Here is a 17,556-nt window from a genome sequence, read left to right on the forward strand (position 1 = left end):
ACACCTATGGCTTCAAAACTCTCACATTGTCTCATCTGAAAAGCACAAAAATAGTTTATAATGACACAGAATGCAAGTTTCAAGAATGTAATTTTATTTTCACAGAAATGCCCACTGTTCCTATTGGGATTTTTTTTAAGTTAATTGCACAAACAATTAAAGCAATCCCCACTCTCTTCCCTACCCACAGCTAAGGGCTCTGACTGACATGCAGTGGGCAAATCAAGAAGTAAAGTCTGCCAGCCACAGTAAGCCAGCTGCCCCTTCAGATACAAGTTGTTGCCCCAATGACAGATGGCCACACAGCTCACGCGGCAATGCAAGAACAGCTCCAGTTTTCAGCCCAGCATAAAATTATGCCAGCCAACTGCAATTCCCATTTATCTTAATATGCTGCCCTAAAAGATTAAAGCACTACCACAGCCATGCTTTGAATCCTTCAGTGACCTTGTCTTGAACAAGGATCAGCTGGAAGCACATGACAAATGACAACCAAGAGCAACAACTTCCAGTACAACCATCCAGTTTTTAGCCTGGGACAAGTTGAGCACTAACCTAAGTCCAGAAAGAAAACACGTATTGTACCAAGAGAGACTGCATAGTCCAAAACTAGACTACCAACCACAGCAACCCATGGCCATCATGTTCAAGCCTGTGCTTTGCCACAGACAGGGTTCCATGATAAACAATTTAAGAGTGTAATTCTGCCAGAAAGGAGAGTACAGACCTTTTTTCACCAGTTCCTCACACAATGGGCAGTGAATGTACAGGTATACTGTCATTAAAACAAAGGAAGAAACAAATCACCACTGAGAAAATCCTTTTGATAGTCATTTGCAATGACACTGTTAAACCAACAATGCCTACTAACTTCCCTGGTCACTTTGGACAAGTTATGTCATTTCTTCGCACTTTCATTTCCCACTGCTGAAGTTCAAACAATGGCACTTCAGGACACCCCAGGTGTGCAATGGGGGCAGCTACAGACATGACTGGAAGCCCACAAGACACAGAATTCTGCAATACAAACATCCGGATCAAACGAAGGGAATCCTTCAGCAGTACTTGAAATCACTCTAGGCCATCACTACCAACACTGTAAGAAGTGTTGGGATAACAGCTATTTCCCCACATTTACTGCAACCCAAATGCAAGACCTTCAGGCAGAAGGTGAGGATTAAAGTTGGGGGCACTGATTAGTATTCTTTTTACATAATGAAATGCTTGAACAGCTGTTTCCCAAGTAAACTCTTAGCATATACAAGAATAAGGACCTCTGTGAAAAGATCAGTGAGTCGGGAACCTTTTGGACTAGAAAGTGCTCATTAGCTCACTCCATCCACTGCATTGCTGTTACTAGAAATACTGAAAGAGGAAACAAAGAACCACTGAATTATTCCTCTCACTTTAAAACTTCAGTAAGTAAATATACAAGTCTACTCACAAAAGGAAAAAAAAGAAATTTCTTATTTAATCTAAACACCTACGATCATTAAGTCTTCTACAGAGACTCTCACTAACAGAAATTTTATCTAGGAAGATTTTTGCCAGCTAGGTCTGCAGAAAGGGCTCTAAGAATTATCTCCATATGTGTGAAAGATACTTGATGCATTCCTTGGGAGGAAACATGTCCCTTACCTGTTCTAATAAATAAGGAACAGCTTGATTTTTTTTTAAACTGAGTCATAAAATCAACACAAGCAGGATTTGTGGATATCAAGTTCTCAAACACAGCTACTCTGATGTATCCCCCTTTGCCCCTTTCTCAAACCATATATTGACTTGAAAAGCTAAAGGAATTAACATTCACTTTCTGTAATATATTTGGCTTTTTCCATAGTACTAACAAATTTGGGGGAAAGACAAAATATGTCCCAGAAATCTCACCAAACAAATCTTAACTGGGCTCAAGCAGTGCCCCCAGCCACTACAATGCACACACAGGATTCAGGTTTGTATTACCAAAGAATATAACCTTTCTGCCAACAGGACCCCACATATCAGTAACAGAAATCCTAGTGAATGTTTAACACTCAGTGTATATATATATATAACTTTTAGTGACTAGATTTGCATCAAAACATCAAAGATACTAAAACAGACCATTTATTTTTCTTACTGTTTAAAACTTGCTCATTGTGAAAGTGGTAATTATTTCCACCATTTAAGTGACAGAAAAAGTTGGATGTTTCTGCCTTTCGCAGCCATTACAGCTCGGCTTCAACAGACCACCTGACAGTGCAGCCCAAAGGAATGCTGAAAGAACAACCTTGGTGCTGGAGAAGAAACACTGGGATGGCAACTAAGTATATTTAGTCTGAAAATCACTGTGCCCAAGTCTCTACAATTTCAGCTTGTTCTTGACTCTAAACCATTATACAACCTTTTAAATCATGCATACGCATACAAAGAAAATACACTGGCAGCTCATGGTCCTTAAGACAACTGAAGTACAGGCAGATGAAAGTCAGTCTGCCGGAGTAACCCAAGACACGGAAATGAATCCACTCTTACAGCATCAATGGATGTGTAGGCATTGTAGGCCTCTGAAATGGAGGAGTTAAAAATCATGCTTTTTCCATACACTACCTACATTTAGCTTCCATTGTATTAATCTGCATAAGAGAACTCACAGCAGAGGGCAGGCTCAAATCTTCAGTTGCTTAAAAAAGTTATCCTGCAAAACAGGCTGAAAAATTAATGAAGTGAATATGAAAACTGGTCTTGAACTGCACTGCCACATTAACATCAATATTGAAATTTTCAAATAAAAATTTGTTTTAATCTTCCATTATGTTGTCTGTAACTAAAAAATCGGAATAATTTCACCTCCTCTTCTTCTCCTTTGGCATTTAAAGAACAGGTTTAGAGGAGATGGAGCTGTCAGTAAACATTATTTCCTGTTAAGATTTTTAAAGTTAACAAGGTCAGATGTTCAAATGTTACTTAGACAAAATGGGAAATCCAACATCACACCTACACATACTATGACAACTTGATCTTCAGAACAGACCTTCACTGGACACTCAGTGAACCTACTCAGGTATGCCTTTTTCAGCCCTTAAACCTTTCAAATTAAGGTATAATTTGACAATGACAAGCATCCATCCTGATACTGTCAAGTGTATCAGCAGATTATTGATCTGCAGATAAGAAATTTGGCAAGATATGAAAAGGGTCTAAACTTCTTATCAAGGGCCACTTTAAGTCATTCAGATATCACTCGTTATCACAATCACACCCATTCTTCTTGTGATCACCCAGACAGCAACAGTAGCCCAAAGCATTAATCCTCTCTCCTCCCGCTGATGCTCAACAGAAAACTCTGGTAGAGCAACTCTTTGTGTTGAAGGAGGTTCTCTCAACAGCCATCCCAGGCACACACCTTAAAAGCTCAGTTACTATAAAGCTTTGCAGAGAGTTACAAATGCAGCCAAAGAGGAAGCACCAAATGAATCTGAATAAAATGGGGGTTGGAACTGGGTAATTTTTAAGGTCCCTTCTAAGATTCCATGAAAACGATTCTTCTGTGATGGAAAATCCACAAGTTATTTCCATATACTGCAACCCCCATGGACCTTCAGTCTGCCAAGGTAGTAGCAGCTCCATCTCCTGTCCTTATCCATGGCCTTGACTTAGGCAGTTGCAGTACACACAGCTCAAACCACACCAAATGAAATTAGCTCAAACCACACCAAATGAAATTTCTCCTGTTCATTTCGAATAGCTGATCTTCAATGACCATGCAGAAATATGAGAACCTTTCTGCCAAACAAAATGGTCACAGATCTTCCCACCTTCAGAGAAAAGTACCACATCTTGCCAAGCGGTAATGTAACAATCATCTAAAAGTTGCAGTCCTTCCTCCTTCAAGACAGCAACAACCAAAGGAAATAACAAACATTAATTTGAACAGCTACTACGCACAATTAAAACTGATGACCCAACAGCATTTGGGTCATCTTTCTGGCTTCTTGCTTTCCCAATAGTCAGGAAAGGGTGGTTTAGCCAAAAAAGGCATTCCATTTTGTTCTCAGCTGCTAGAAACAACCATTAAAATCTGAAGTTTTCCTATGCTTCTGCAGCATAACATTTTCTCTAAAGGTATGGTGCCAAACTTTCCAACCCTTTATTTCACAGATGACTACAGCAAGTCTGCACCAAGCCCTATGTCTCTAGTTGATGGAATTTCAACAAAAGAAAAAAAGTCACACATTTCCTCTTTCTTTTTCAAGTACAAGACACTTGGGAACTGTAAATTTTACACATTACCTCCTAGAAAAAACTCTCATTGACCAAGTAAGAGTGAAAAATGGGGAGGAAACTTTTTATATATACATAGAATCAGTAGTGCAGTAATTAAGTAAAGAGATTCATTTGTGGAAGTGGAAATGTAGTAGATGCAAGAAGCAGTTCTGAGTTTCTCTTTGGAAGCCCTAGGAATTCAGTAAGGCAGCAAGACCAGGTGGTAATACCCAACTACTAAAAAATATTTTCCCATAAGCACTGAAGTAGTATTTTAGATTTTTAACAATTCTTGATGAACTAAATTGGACTAGATCTTCTATTGCAAAATCAAATTTCAAGTAAGAATTAAGCACCAAAAAGAAAAATCAATTGTTTTACCTTTTCTGTCATTTCAGATCAAATTCAAGTGCCACTTGTGGTCAATGCGAACCATTCAGTTAGCCAGGATTTCAGTGGGCTTTGAATGAGAACATCAAAAATCATTACTGCAGTGTTAGAATTCTTCCTAGTACCAGCATCTTCTGAAAGAACTCAAAGTAAAACCCACTCTTTAAAACCAAGAAAGAAGATATACCAAGATACAGTGAAATAAACAACTTATTTGTGGTGTTTTAAAATGCACTAATCAAGTTGATTTTCAAGGTAGGATCTTTGTAGGATTCATGGTCTCAAAACAGTAGCAATACAGGCAACTGGCGAATTCCTCATCTTACTGTTGGACAGATACACCCAAACTATCTAGGGGACAGAAACTGTGTTGTTGTTTTAGCCAAGGCTCTCCAGCAGGTCCAACAAACCACATGGAGAAGGGAGTGCCTTGTCAGAGCATAATGAAAGAGGGTCAAGCTAACTCAAATTACCTTCCATTTGCCACAGGCTAAGAGCATACACATGAACAATTACCGTGAATCAGATACCACAGATCAGCTGACATATGGTAACCTGTCATCTTACAATAACCTGTCCAAATACAAAGGTAGCTCGAATTTAGACTAGTTATGGAGCTACAACTCTCCCTTATTCAGAAAGCAAAACACCAAATCTTGAACCTTTGCTTCTGAAGGTATAAACTGAAAACAAGCAGCAGAAAAGAACCCACAAATAAGAGCCCTTAAGGTATACAGGCTGTTTCCAAATACTGCAAACTGGGATTACCAAAAGGAAATAGTTACAGTAACATGACCTATTCACATTAACTAGCCCTTTGGTATAAAAGCATGCACACAGCATGATCACCATGAGACTGCAAATTCAGCTCTTCTGCTGGTGTGGACAGGGGTTATTTAAAACAAGTGTAGGAATTCCAAATATGGCTGTTGATCTGGCCTTGTTACCCTGTAATGGCAATTCACAGTAGGACAAAAATCAAGCTTTTCCTTCCAGTGTTTCCCTCCCCAGGAGCGCTTGTTTCTCTATGCTTTGTACCTTCCAAGCTCAATGCAATCAAACAGCACACAAAAACTATGGGTAAGCTTTTATACCCTCTTACCAACACCAGACTGGCACTCACATGGTAGAGCTCTACAGCTAAAATGAGTTGTTGGGAACACAGAGAAAGCCACGCAAGAAGATAAACACTCCTATTATTTTGATATTGGAATACCAACATGTATCTGGTATGTATTGGAATGATCTCTCTACACACTTCTGTGGAATAACCTACATAGAATCAAGAAGGTACAGCTGCTTAACAGAAACAAACCGAGGAACCCAAGTGACAAGGTTTCTAGGCAGAGCACAACTATGCAGCAGCCTGAGCTCCTAGAACAAAGCAATGCCTCAACTCTCACATCAGAGGGACTTGACAAACCTGGCAACGGAATGGAAACTGCAGGTTTCTGTTACAACAAACAGTAGGTTTCATTGTATGTACCATAGCATGTATCCCAGCACAGAGCCCCAGCAGCAGTTCAATAGTTGCTCTCAAAGGGACAGGACCATCACCAGGCGCTGTGGAAGGCTCCTGTCCCACATTACAGCCAAGGCGATCTCGCAGGAAGCTGTGAGGATGGGGGCAGTCCCACTTTCTTCCCCCCACTCCCAACTGTGTACACACTCACCAAACCCTGCAGTTAAGACAGCTCACACAGCTAGAACAGCATGCAGCTACTCAGGCTGTTTTGGAGGCCTAGTTTCTGTGGTGATATGGTTCATGGAGCTAAAAGAGTGCCAAGGCAAGACAGAAGGAAAAGGGCATGGAGCTAGGAGCAGGACTAACTGGACAATTCCTTCCTCTAACAAACAGGCGTTAAAATCATTTACTTACCTTGCAAAAACACAACTAAAGGAAGCATCTCAGATGACAGCATAAAAAATAGTCCCCAAAAAGCCTGCTGCAAGAACTCCACATTTTTCAAGTTCCTTGTCTATGTCCTCTCAGTTTCTACATATGGATGAACCATGGTTTAAGAACAGGCAGCCGTATAACCAGCAAAACTCTGCTACTGAGAAGAATCACAATAACCACTATACAAGTTACCTTTAAAGGAGAATTTCAGAGATTTTCATCACCTCAAGAAGAGTTCACTAAACATTCTAACAGAAGTACAACTTAAATGATAGGAGATTCCTCTAATGCCTTCTTTACTTAGGAACCTACATCAAGACCCTACTCTTCTCTCTTACAAAAAATTAATTAAAAATAAGGGCAGAATTTTGATGTTCTGTAACTTCACTTTATGTTTTAACTTGCTTTCTTCCTCTCCCCTTCCATCCCCAGTTTCATGAAGAACTGAAGGTCTCAGACTAAAGCCCTCACTTATATTCATATACTCCAACTTAGTACCATGAGCAGTAATAAAATGTTTACTTCCCCCTCCTATCCAAGTGCAGAACAGAGAAACACCACAAAAGTAAGAAACAGATACTTAATAACCTAAAACCATTAAAGGATGAGGTAATCACAAAGTCAACTGAACAAACCTCTTATTTTCTCAATTTCTGTTAGTTCAGTCATCTCCACTTTTATTTTATCCACATTTTGCACAGGTCTGGTTTACTTTTCCTATTCCATCAGTTGCAATGTATAAGGCTAAATATATTTAATTACTATCAGTACTATTTAGAAATCTTAGAGAAGCATGTTATCTTCTCTTCCCAGCAGATGAAACAGTTCACAGCGTCTAATTTAAATGCTGCCACAGGTGATGTACATTACAATACAGTTGGTGCATTCTCCTTCCCTTTATGTCAGGAACCCAGAGAGAGCGTGGGCCAAAGTTGTTCCCACTGCAGTGGCAGCTCCCTCTGGCTCCCACCTGATCTCTCGGTAATGCACCACTGTGTGTGTGCACAGTAAGTGTGCTTAATGTGCTGAACAAACACATGCGCACAGCGGTATCTCTGCACGGGCACTGCACATTCAGCACTCGCACAGCACACCAGACTTACCAAGCCAGAGAGGGAACTGCCAGTGGAAAGCAAGCTGAAAGCCTGACACCAAATCCTTCATATTCAGTTTACAATGCTAAATGCCCTGCACACCTTCACTAAAAGCTTGACATACATTGGACAGCTTTGGTCTACTCCATAACTGTGATTCTCCCAGGAAGCATCAGAGCAGGAAGGGCGCACAGTGGACTAATATACCAAATAGACCAATGCAGGAAACTCATCACCTCTCAAACTATTGGGCTCCAAGTTTTTGTACCATAGAAACTATTAAAAAGATTTGGTATTTCTTGGAAACTGTAACTGATGTCAATAGTCTTATGAATGACCAAAATATACCAAAACCATAGGCAATGAACACTACTACGTTTTTCAAGGACAAACACACTTTATTTTGATCTCTCCAAATCAGATAGACAGCTTTAGAACAGATTTAGACACTTGCCTTACATGAAGGACAGAGGTACACAGATACTCCTTTGTACTCATGATGCAAAATCAGACACTGGAAAACAGAAGTCGTACTTGAAAAAACAAGTTTATAGCTTCTAAACTTTTATCTGTAAGGTAGACTTTGGAAACTTCTCACTACAGAAACAAGAATTACATTTCCATATGTAAATGTATCTTTTTGCAGCCTAAGACTTGCTTTCAAGAAATACAGAAAGTCTGAACTAGATTTCTTTCTACCTGAAGCAAATGATGCCCAACTTTACTTTTTGACATAAGGGATGACCTTACAAAAACGGAAATGCATTTAGGTACTTCAACACAAGTCTGCACATCTGCCTCAGAAAAAGAGTAATTTAATTCAATCACTCTTGCTGCCCTGCATACACCAAATTAGCCCTTTGGTGCACATACAAAAAAACCCCAAACTTTTTTTAAAACGCATCTATAATCATGCATATGCTTACACACATGCACTCGATACAGAGCCAAATAAAGACTCTTACCTTTCCTGAGATATTTATCTCAACATTACAAAATTCAGTTGTTGTGAGCAAGAACTGTACAGGAGCTTAGTTTCTACATGTTTGTGTCTTACACAGCCTAACCTACTCTTTTTCTCAGTACGTCAAGCCCTCGTGTCCCCTATGCAGACAAATGACTAATTCAATTACCTTGTGTGTTGACAGGCCACCTGGTTGCTGCTTCTTGGCATGGGTAGAGAGGGTGAGTTATAAATGTCTTTCCCTCATTGTCTTCATCCTCTGCCCAGCCAATAATTTCCACAAAATTTAACTTCACACCCCTTTCTCAACTTTGGTTGAAATGAGCTAACAAGTTCAGAAGTTGCAGAGTGACAGTCTGTACAGGTGTATGTATCTTGTGTTCCCTGAAAAATAGGTGGGGGGAGGAGGGGAAGCAAACCTGCAAGGTAGGTTTACAGCTGCATGTATTAAATGTGCCTTAGCTCCAAAAGTATTGACCCAGCTTAACCCAAGCTAAATCCAAACTGCCACAGTCCCACCACACCCACAGGCATTCAGTATTATCCCTTCCCTTGTACCAGCACTTGTGCCAAAAATCAACCTGAGAAAAAAAGTCAGTCAGCATTTGGCAGAGGCAGCTGTGGAGCCAGCCCAGTGCCTGTCACATGGACGCTGCTACCATGCAAAGAAATGCGCAGGCCTGTGGCAGATGCAGCTGCCATGGTGCTACACGTGTGGTACTCAACAGAACCCAGTATCCAATCCTAAAGGCACTTAATTCTGGACATGAAGATTGGAACCTCATTAGGACCCTATCCAGTGACGAGCTGGTGTTTCAGAGAGGCACATATGCACTAATAGAGTTGTTATTTTGAGAAGAACAGAAACAAGAAAACAAAATATTCATATGATAGCTCTGAGGTTGACAATTTTAGCTGCATTCTGGACAAGATCTTTTTTTTAAAGTAAGTGTCTAACCTCATCTTCTTCCTAAAAGTGCAACCAAGCCTATACACTCAAGGAAGAAAAAAAAATCCCACCGTAAGCAAACACAGGAATATTTAACCACATACAACACCCAGCCCAGTTTTCCTTTCAGGTTAGACCTTTGACCTGAAGAAAATGAGAGGATACATCTATTCTGTACCCTTCATGTAGAATTGCAAAACAACTGAATAAACAACTGGTAAGTCCACTGGTGACTGGGGAGAGATCAGGAGGGAGCAGGTAAAAACAGAAGTAGCAGTGTGTAGCCAGAGTGGCTAACAGAGATGGCGGGAGGTGTGAACAGGAGGCTTGGGAAGTATATCCTGATGACATCTTATCTTGGCTGTACAACACAGTGAGTCTAGGGGAGAAAATGTTTTTATCTGCAATCATTTATGATCTCTCTTCCCCACCGTTCAGAATATGGGTACATAGTCATTGTTTATCACTGTATTAATATAGACAGCATGATTATACATTCATAGATTTATTCCTACTACATAAATGAGAATCACTTCAGTGTAAAACACAGCTTTGTGTGATTTTTAAACCTTTACAAGGAATCTTTGATGGAGGATTTTTATAAAAGTATTTTTCCCAGTGATCTATTTATTTACAACAGGAGTCATAACTTGATTTTTACCCAGTGGTGAACATATAACAACTGTTACTCAGTTGTAAAACACTGTCTACTTACACAGTATTAAATAGTAAAGCTAAGACCTAGTACATATTTTACTAACCAATCTAATGATATCAAACAAGAAGTTCCAAAGATTAACTATGAGCTGTATTATCAACTCTCTTCCATGATATCTGTGCTTATAAGTAGTATGCTGTAATATGAAGGAGGAAAGAAATTGAAAATAACAAAGTAATTTTCATTTAATCACAGTTGCACTCACATTACCTAGTGATAGGTTTTTTAAACAAATTTAAATCTGAGTTCAATAGGAATCCTTTCCCAAAAATTTACACTGATTCTTCTGTACAGCCTTTTATAGGATGACCTACATTGATTGGGAATAAAGGTGAAAAAAGTCACCATTCATTTGTGTGGTATCATATAACCCCAATATACTGGCTTTTAATTTAGTAGCATTATTCGTCATCCTTTACTGCAACAGTCATGCACAAAGCAAGCAAAGTCACAGGTAAAACTGAAATTACCTTGCAGATACAGACGATCATACCTTGCAAGTTCTGAGATAAGATCACAAACTGCACTAGAGACACCCCAAATGTAGGTGGAACACTAATGACAAAAAACCCCTAATGCTGTAGATACATTTTTGGGCAAGTGAGACCTCGCACAACTGACCTTCAAAAATGTAAGGAAAAAGCCAGCAGTGGTCTGTGAGGAACAGTAATTTCCATAAACTGTGGAACGTGCTTTTGTTTTTAATTTCATCACCACTGAGTAGTAAATAACACAGAACAACGAAAAAAAACCCCAAAAATTTAGATGAATGTAGAGTTCCAGAAAATGTCAGAGTAATACAAATACCCTCCAGCTTCACATAGAGAAAGTTTCTGCCTGTATCTTTGAGCAAATTAATAACATATGAGCAGAGGCAGCCCAACATAAAACTGAATAATCACAGCATTTAATCCATAAACACATCTTTCCAGACATGTTCTAGAAGTTGCATTTTTATCTGTTTAAAAGAAAAAGTAAACCGTGGGGTTGAAAAAAAAATCATACTCTGCATATGAAACATTGATTATGAAAATCCTCAGTGCGTGTCATTTGAGAGAAAGAAGTTTTTTGTTTTATTTTTTGTTTTGTTTTGCCTTTTTTCCTGTGTTGTTGTTTTTGTTTTAATGTCAGTATACGAGAGAAGTAATTTTAATTATATAATTACTGAAGATTTTGGAAGGTTTACACAAGACCCATAATTGGGCATAAGACATCACATCCTCTGGTTATATACACAGCAATCTGGTCTGGGTAACATTCTTTGCTCTGACCAATGTGTGCAGGGGGGGCGGGGGAAGGAAGGGGAGGCAGGGGAGGGGGGAGAAATGGAGAATTAAAAATACTTCCTCAGATTAAATTTTCTTTACTTCATTTGCTCAAAATGTTCTGACTGCACAAAACGCACTAAAATATTTACAAGGACGCACCTCCGTAGTTAAAATACCTTGCTCTCGATGTGATATCCCAGATACTCAAACAAAAGACATTCAGCTGACAATGAAGCTTTTTCTTTTTATTTAAAAAAGGCATTTGTACACCTAAAACCGCACAACGGATCAGCCTCCTTTATAACGCCGGAGTTGTGGCAGGTAATGCATAAAAAATTAAAATCCAATCCACCAGATAAGACATGCAAAATGTCTCCTCCAATCCCACCCCCATCTCGTCTTCCAAAAAAAAAAAAAAAAAAAAAAAAAGCCCAACCAGCACCAGCCTTGCACATTCGTAGCACACGCACAGTGGCACCCCCAGAGCCACCACTGGGGCGACAGCGCCACTGGGCCGCCACCCTCGAGCCCCCCCGCACCCCGCTCCATGAGGGGCGAATCCCACCTCGCCGGTTCCTCATGCCCTCACACAATGGTGCTTTCCCCCATTAGCTCCGAATTGTCAACATTTTCTCGCTAGGCCCCGGCCGCGCCGGCCGGCCCGAGCCCCGGCTCCGCTGCGGGGCCGCGGGGGCGGCCCGACGGGGGGGATCAATGGCCGATGGGCCGCGGCCCTCCCCTGGCCGCTGGAGCCGGAGCCCGAACTGCTGCGCAGCAGGCGCGGCGCGGCGGGCCCGGCCCCGCGGAGCCACGGCCAGAGCCGGGGCCGCCGCCCCCGGACACCATTTCGGAGAAGGTGCCGCCGCGAGTCTCCCCGGCACCGCCGCCCCCCCGTCCCGCAGCCCACCAGGAGCTCTCCCCGTGCGCCTCTCGGGGACCCGGCCCGCCGCTCCCCACGGGGAGGCACCGGCGCTACCGGGGGGCGAGGGCGGCTCGCTCGCCCGCGGTCCCCAGGGACGGGGCGGGGGCTCGGGGGGGTGTCCTGTCCCGAGGGGCTGCGGGCGATCGGCTCCCCCCTCGCCGGCCGGGGAAGGGGCCGAGCCCCCGCCTCCCCCCGAGCCGGGGCAGAGCCCGAGCCAAACAAAGCGCGGCCTGAGCGGGAGCCAAGGGTGAAGCAGCCTGGGCTTTTCCTGCCGGTCCCTGCGCAGGGCGGGCCCCGAGCCCGGCTTACCCCGATCCCCGGCGGCGGCGGCGGCGTTGTTCCTCTCCTGCTGCTGCTGCTGCACCGGGCGCGGCCTGGACACTCGCCTGGGTCTCCTGTTGGCGGCTCGGACCGAGTTCATTTGCCGGCTCGTGTGGGCGGCGGGAGGGGAGGGGGGAATCCTCCGGCAACCGGTGCCTCGGCGGGGACGGGGGCGCTCGGAGGGAGCTCCGGGGCGGCCGCCTCGCAGGCGCGGGCAGAAGGGAAGGGCTGGGGGGGGGGGGATCTCCGGGCGCAGGTTCCGTCGCCGCTGCCGCCTCGCTCGAAGGCAGAGGAACCGCCGGCTCTCCCTGCGCTGCAGTGGGGGACGATGGCGCCGCGCCCCCCCGTCCCGGCCCCCGGCGATCCCGCGGTCCTGCCCGGCTCAGGCCCGTCGCTGCTCCGTGGCAGGAGGAGCCATTGACACCGCCAGGGACGCGCTCGCGAGCGGGCGGCCGTTGGGCGGCCGCGCTCGGCCAATCGCCGCGCCCCACACAAACGGCCGGCGGAGGCGCGGCCAATCCGCGCTCCCGTACTATGCGGAGCGGGGGGGGCGGTGCGGGGTGGGGCGTCGGGGCAGGATATAAAGTGCCGGGGCGGCGCGTGCGGACGGCAATGGCGGCGCTCGGGCTGGGCCGCGGTGTGACCACCGGGCCCTGATCCCAGCAAGGCACAGCCCGGGCACGGCCCGAGGGACGGGGACAGCGGAGGGGCCCGAGCGGCCGCGGCAGGCTCCGCTGGGGCCGTGTGTGATGAGGGAGAGAGAGGGCGGGCGGCTGACGGAGGTGCCTTGTTGTGGTGCCGTGCGCCTTGGTAACCCTGCCCGGGCTGGGATTAGCCGTGCCGCGGGGGCCGGCGCGTTTCGGCTGCGTGACCGGTTGTTGGCCACTTTTCTCCCTCTGGAATGGTGTATGTTCTTGGCCAGTTTGCACACTCGTGTTTGCGTTACCTTTTGCTAATACAATTAATATTTATCTTGGGCTGGCACTTCAGATTGCTTTATTATATTTGTCGAGTTGGTTCTAAGCTAGTTGCTTGAGAACAGAAAAAAATGACTGAAGTTTGCTGTGGATTTTTTTCCTTTTCAGAGATTAATTAATAAAATCGGTGGCCAAGAACAAGGACTAAGGAAGAAATCTCTTTGTAGGGTTGCTCAGGATTTGGTTTCTAATGCAGCCAAGGTAGGCTTGTGTGTAGTCCTATTTAAACTAGGCACTGGGAGCTTCTGGAACCAGGGCCATTGTCTCAGCCTGGAAAGCTGAAGTGTGTTATCTGGTACAGAATGTAAATAAATGATGGTAATTAAAAGCACATTAGGCAGAAGCTTGTTTAAAGCTGACAAATGAAGGTATAATACAGCTATAGGAAATGACAGTTTTGTGGGAAAAAAATCCTTTAAAAACATTTGTACTTGTGTTTCTGAAGGAAGTGACAGTGGAATTGTAATTTTAAGTTCATATCAGACCACAAATAAATGTATGAGAAATCTCAGTAGTTGTTGAGGAGCATTTCTTAGACATAGCATTTTATACCTTGAGGAATGACTGAAGAAACAGTGAAGGATGTTTTTCCTTGTCTGAAAAAAGTAATTTTTGCCAAATTCTCTGACAGTACAGAAAGAAATAATGAAATTCTTGTCAGAAGAACTTCATAGGGAAAGGGAATATAAACATCACTCTAGTGCCAGTTTTTGTCGTAACAATTGCCAGGTTAGTATATTAAACATTCTGTACAGCTACATAATTACATGTACATATCATAAAAATATTTTTACTTCTGATAGCAGCATTGTGAAACTCTGCTTTAACTCTTGAATGGAAAGAGTGTTCCTACCCAAGAATTATGCTGAACATGCTGTGTCATCTTTAAGGATTTTTCACATTAGAAACTTAAAACCTTTTAAATACAGTACTTTTAGTTTAAATGCGTCTGTTCAGCTGTTCTAGTTTTGCTCTCTTCACCAAGCAAATGAATTCTTGGTATTAGAAGATTACCTAAAATTGGTCAATATGGATATACTCCAAATTTTTAGTAGTCTGTCTATATCTTTGAAAATCTGTTCAAGGGTCAAGATGGATGACAAGTGAATTTTCACCTGGAGCCTTCAAGAATCTAAAGCTTCTGCTACTGGAGTGAAACTTCATTGAAAACTTGAATCAAGGCAGACTTTAAATGTTCTTAAAAAGTTTGGAACTCAATGACTCTTGGCCTAAAAACCTTTTTGTGATTAGCTTCTAAAGGTCCCTGATAGCCAAAATGCATTGAGGGACCATCTATAGAAGGTTATGCAGATGTTTGTGATAAATACTCCGAGTTGGTATAATGAGACCCTTGTATGCTAAGTCAGGCTTGATTAAGTTACTAAATAAATATTAGTGGTGCAAAAAAAGTGAGCATTCAATGGTTGCTTACAAGGCATGGAGTAACAAAATAGTTAAACTGCTTATCTGACATTCTTGGCTGTGCTTTAGAAGGCTTGACAGTAGACAACATGACAACTCATTAAAACATTATGTACTAGAAGTCTATAACCTCATAACAATTAAATCTATCTCATCTGATTTGTGATGACTGGGACTTGATCATCATAATTTCAGGTTTGTGTGTCAGTCTTTAAAATGTTATACCTGGCCATCCTGTGCCTCCATTGCTGCTGTAAAGCCTCTGAGAAGAGAAACACAGTTCTGTGATGGAAAAAGCACTGAAATCCCAAACTGATAATTAAGTCTTCGTTGTGTTGACCACTGTGGAGATGCTTTAAGCCATCCTGTATGATATGCTAGTAAACCATTCTGGAATGTGGGTGCAATTTATACTGACAAGATAATTTTGCATTTGTCAAGACAATTTTTGCTTTATTTAAATTGGGAGGAGAGGGAATGGGAAGTGGAACTAAACCATACAGTGATATTTTTGCATAATTGTCTACAATATAAATGCTTGCTGGGCTGGTTTATTGGCCACAAATCACCTTTTGGTGACCCACGAACAGTTTCACATGAACATAAAGGCATAAGACCTGGGTGAAGAGCTTGCTTAGCTCATTTGCAGCATAAGCAATTTGGGCAGAGTTGTCAAGTGCTGGCTCATCATATTAACACTATCTTCTAAGATGCACTGAACTTCAAATGTGTGTGTATTTAAATGTTAATGATATCTGGTTCTCTGTGTCTACTTGAAGAGCTGGCTCTTGCTTTGAAGAGATCACCTTCCTTCTGCATGGAGGAAGGGCTGCAGAGAGTGCCTAGTGATAAGAACAGTAACTGGTTAATTATATGTTAACATAGAATAGTTAGATGTGAGGCATCTTCATAGAGAGAAATAGTGGAAGTTCTCATGAAGGAAATTCTTATTTGTGAGGGTGATAGGCAGAGACAGAAGAGCAACTCTGAGTCAGCTGACTTGCTCTAAAGTGAAGACAGTTAAACCAACTTGAAGACCTGATCGAGATAATGGAACATTTAAGTATTTCTTGTCTAGAAACTCAGTGTTGTAGCTGAGAGATTAGAGGCGTTGGGGTCACAGAATAAGCAGGATTGGGAAATGGGCTTGGGGCAGTGTAAACCGCTAAGTCAGCAAGGCTGGTTCAGGCTGGGATGATCTGCAGGAATCACCACTATTTTATTCCCTTTAATGTACGTATCTACTAACAACCTCAAAAGCCCTTCCTTCAGAGTCTGTTAGAAATGCTTTGAATGTGGGGCAGATTCATGTAAATTGTCATGATCCAAACTTACCCTGAGGATATGGATATTGCTTTAATAGTTGATGAAAACAAGCCTAGGATAACAGACTTCAGTGAATCTGTGAGCTGTGGATTCCTTCTGAGGTGTTCACAAAAGATGAGTAAGGACAGACTTCAACTTGTATATCATGGCCTAAAGCTCTATTTAAACTTTTTCAGAAACTGCAAAATGAAAAAAAAAACAAACAACAAAACAAACAAAAAAGCCCAACCACCCAACCACTGAATTACTGGCTTTTAATTAAGTAGAAATGCAGTATTCTCCCTATCTTTTGCTTCCTAATATTTGTGAGAGAACAAGAAATATTTTGAGGGTACTGTTGCAGTTTGTCACACAAAGGCCACTGCAGAACCTTTAGCTACAGCTTGTGGATTTGAACAAGAAATACAAGGAGCAATTTTTTTATGATGCTTTTTAATTGGTTCACATGGCTTTGCAGAGGAACCACATGTCTCTCTCTCTCTCTCTGTACACATGAAAGTAAAGCAAAAAGGAGTGAAATTACTTGCCCAAGAGAGTTTACAGGCTATTAATAGGGCTACCAATAGAACCCAGGGTCCAGGAGTCATTATCTAAGGCTCCTCTCCACAGTGTCATATTACTCCTTTCAGAAGCATAAGACTTTTGCCTATTATTTCTAACCATCTCATATGCTGTTCATATGTCTCAGGTCTAAAAATACTGCATTGAAGACCCAGTGTGGATTTCTGACTGTAAGTTTTTAAACCTAGAAGGTTATTTCTCCAAAGATTGAAAGAAGCGAGTCTTTCAGAAATATTTAGTGATACCTAGGAATTTGCTTGCTCTGTAGCTTTAAAGTTTTAATGTCATTTTGTTGCAATGTCTCTGACCCTCAGTTCCTCTTAATTCTGTTTTACATCCCATCTCATGCGGCTAAATCTCACTCTTGCGGAAAAAGGCACTTAAATCTTGCCTTGTTTTACATGGAATCCATGTCTCCTGAAATCTAGCTTGATGTTAGCTGACCTTAGTGGGTTGTCTTCTGGGTGTATGTCTGTGTCTGGGATGTTTTCTGTTGCTA

At 42.4% G+C, this 17,556-nt stretch overlaps 1 protein-coding gene across 2 annotated transcripts in view; it reads right to left on the bottom strand.

The window, feature by feature from the left end:
* FBXO11 (F-box protein 11) overlaps positions 1-13,204 on the bottom strand; it is a 69,666-nt gene extending 56,462 nt beyond the window's left edge. For both annotated transcript variants that reach the window (XM_071580244.1, XM_071580233.1), the window contains exon 1: positions 12,760-13,204. In XM_071580244.1, the coding sequence (XP_071436345.1) occupies positions 12,760-12,871 (112 nt within the window). In that variant the 5' untranslated portion in view covers positions 12,872-13,204. The remainder of the gene's footprint in view (positions 1-12,759) is intronic.
* Between the last annotated feature and the right edge of the window lie 4,352 nt (positions 13,205-17,556).

The sequence above is a fragment of the Pithys albifrons genome, chromosome 2, assembly GCF_047495875.1.
Source record: "Pithys albifrons albifrons isolate INPA30051 chromosome 2, PitAlb_v1, whole genome shotgun sequence".
Lineage (NCBI taxonomy): Eukaryota > Metazoa > Chordata > Aves > Passeriformes > Thamnophilidae > Pithys > Pithys albifrons.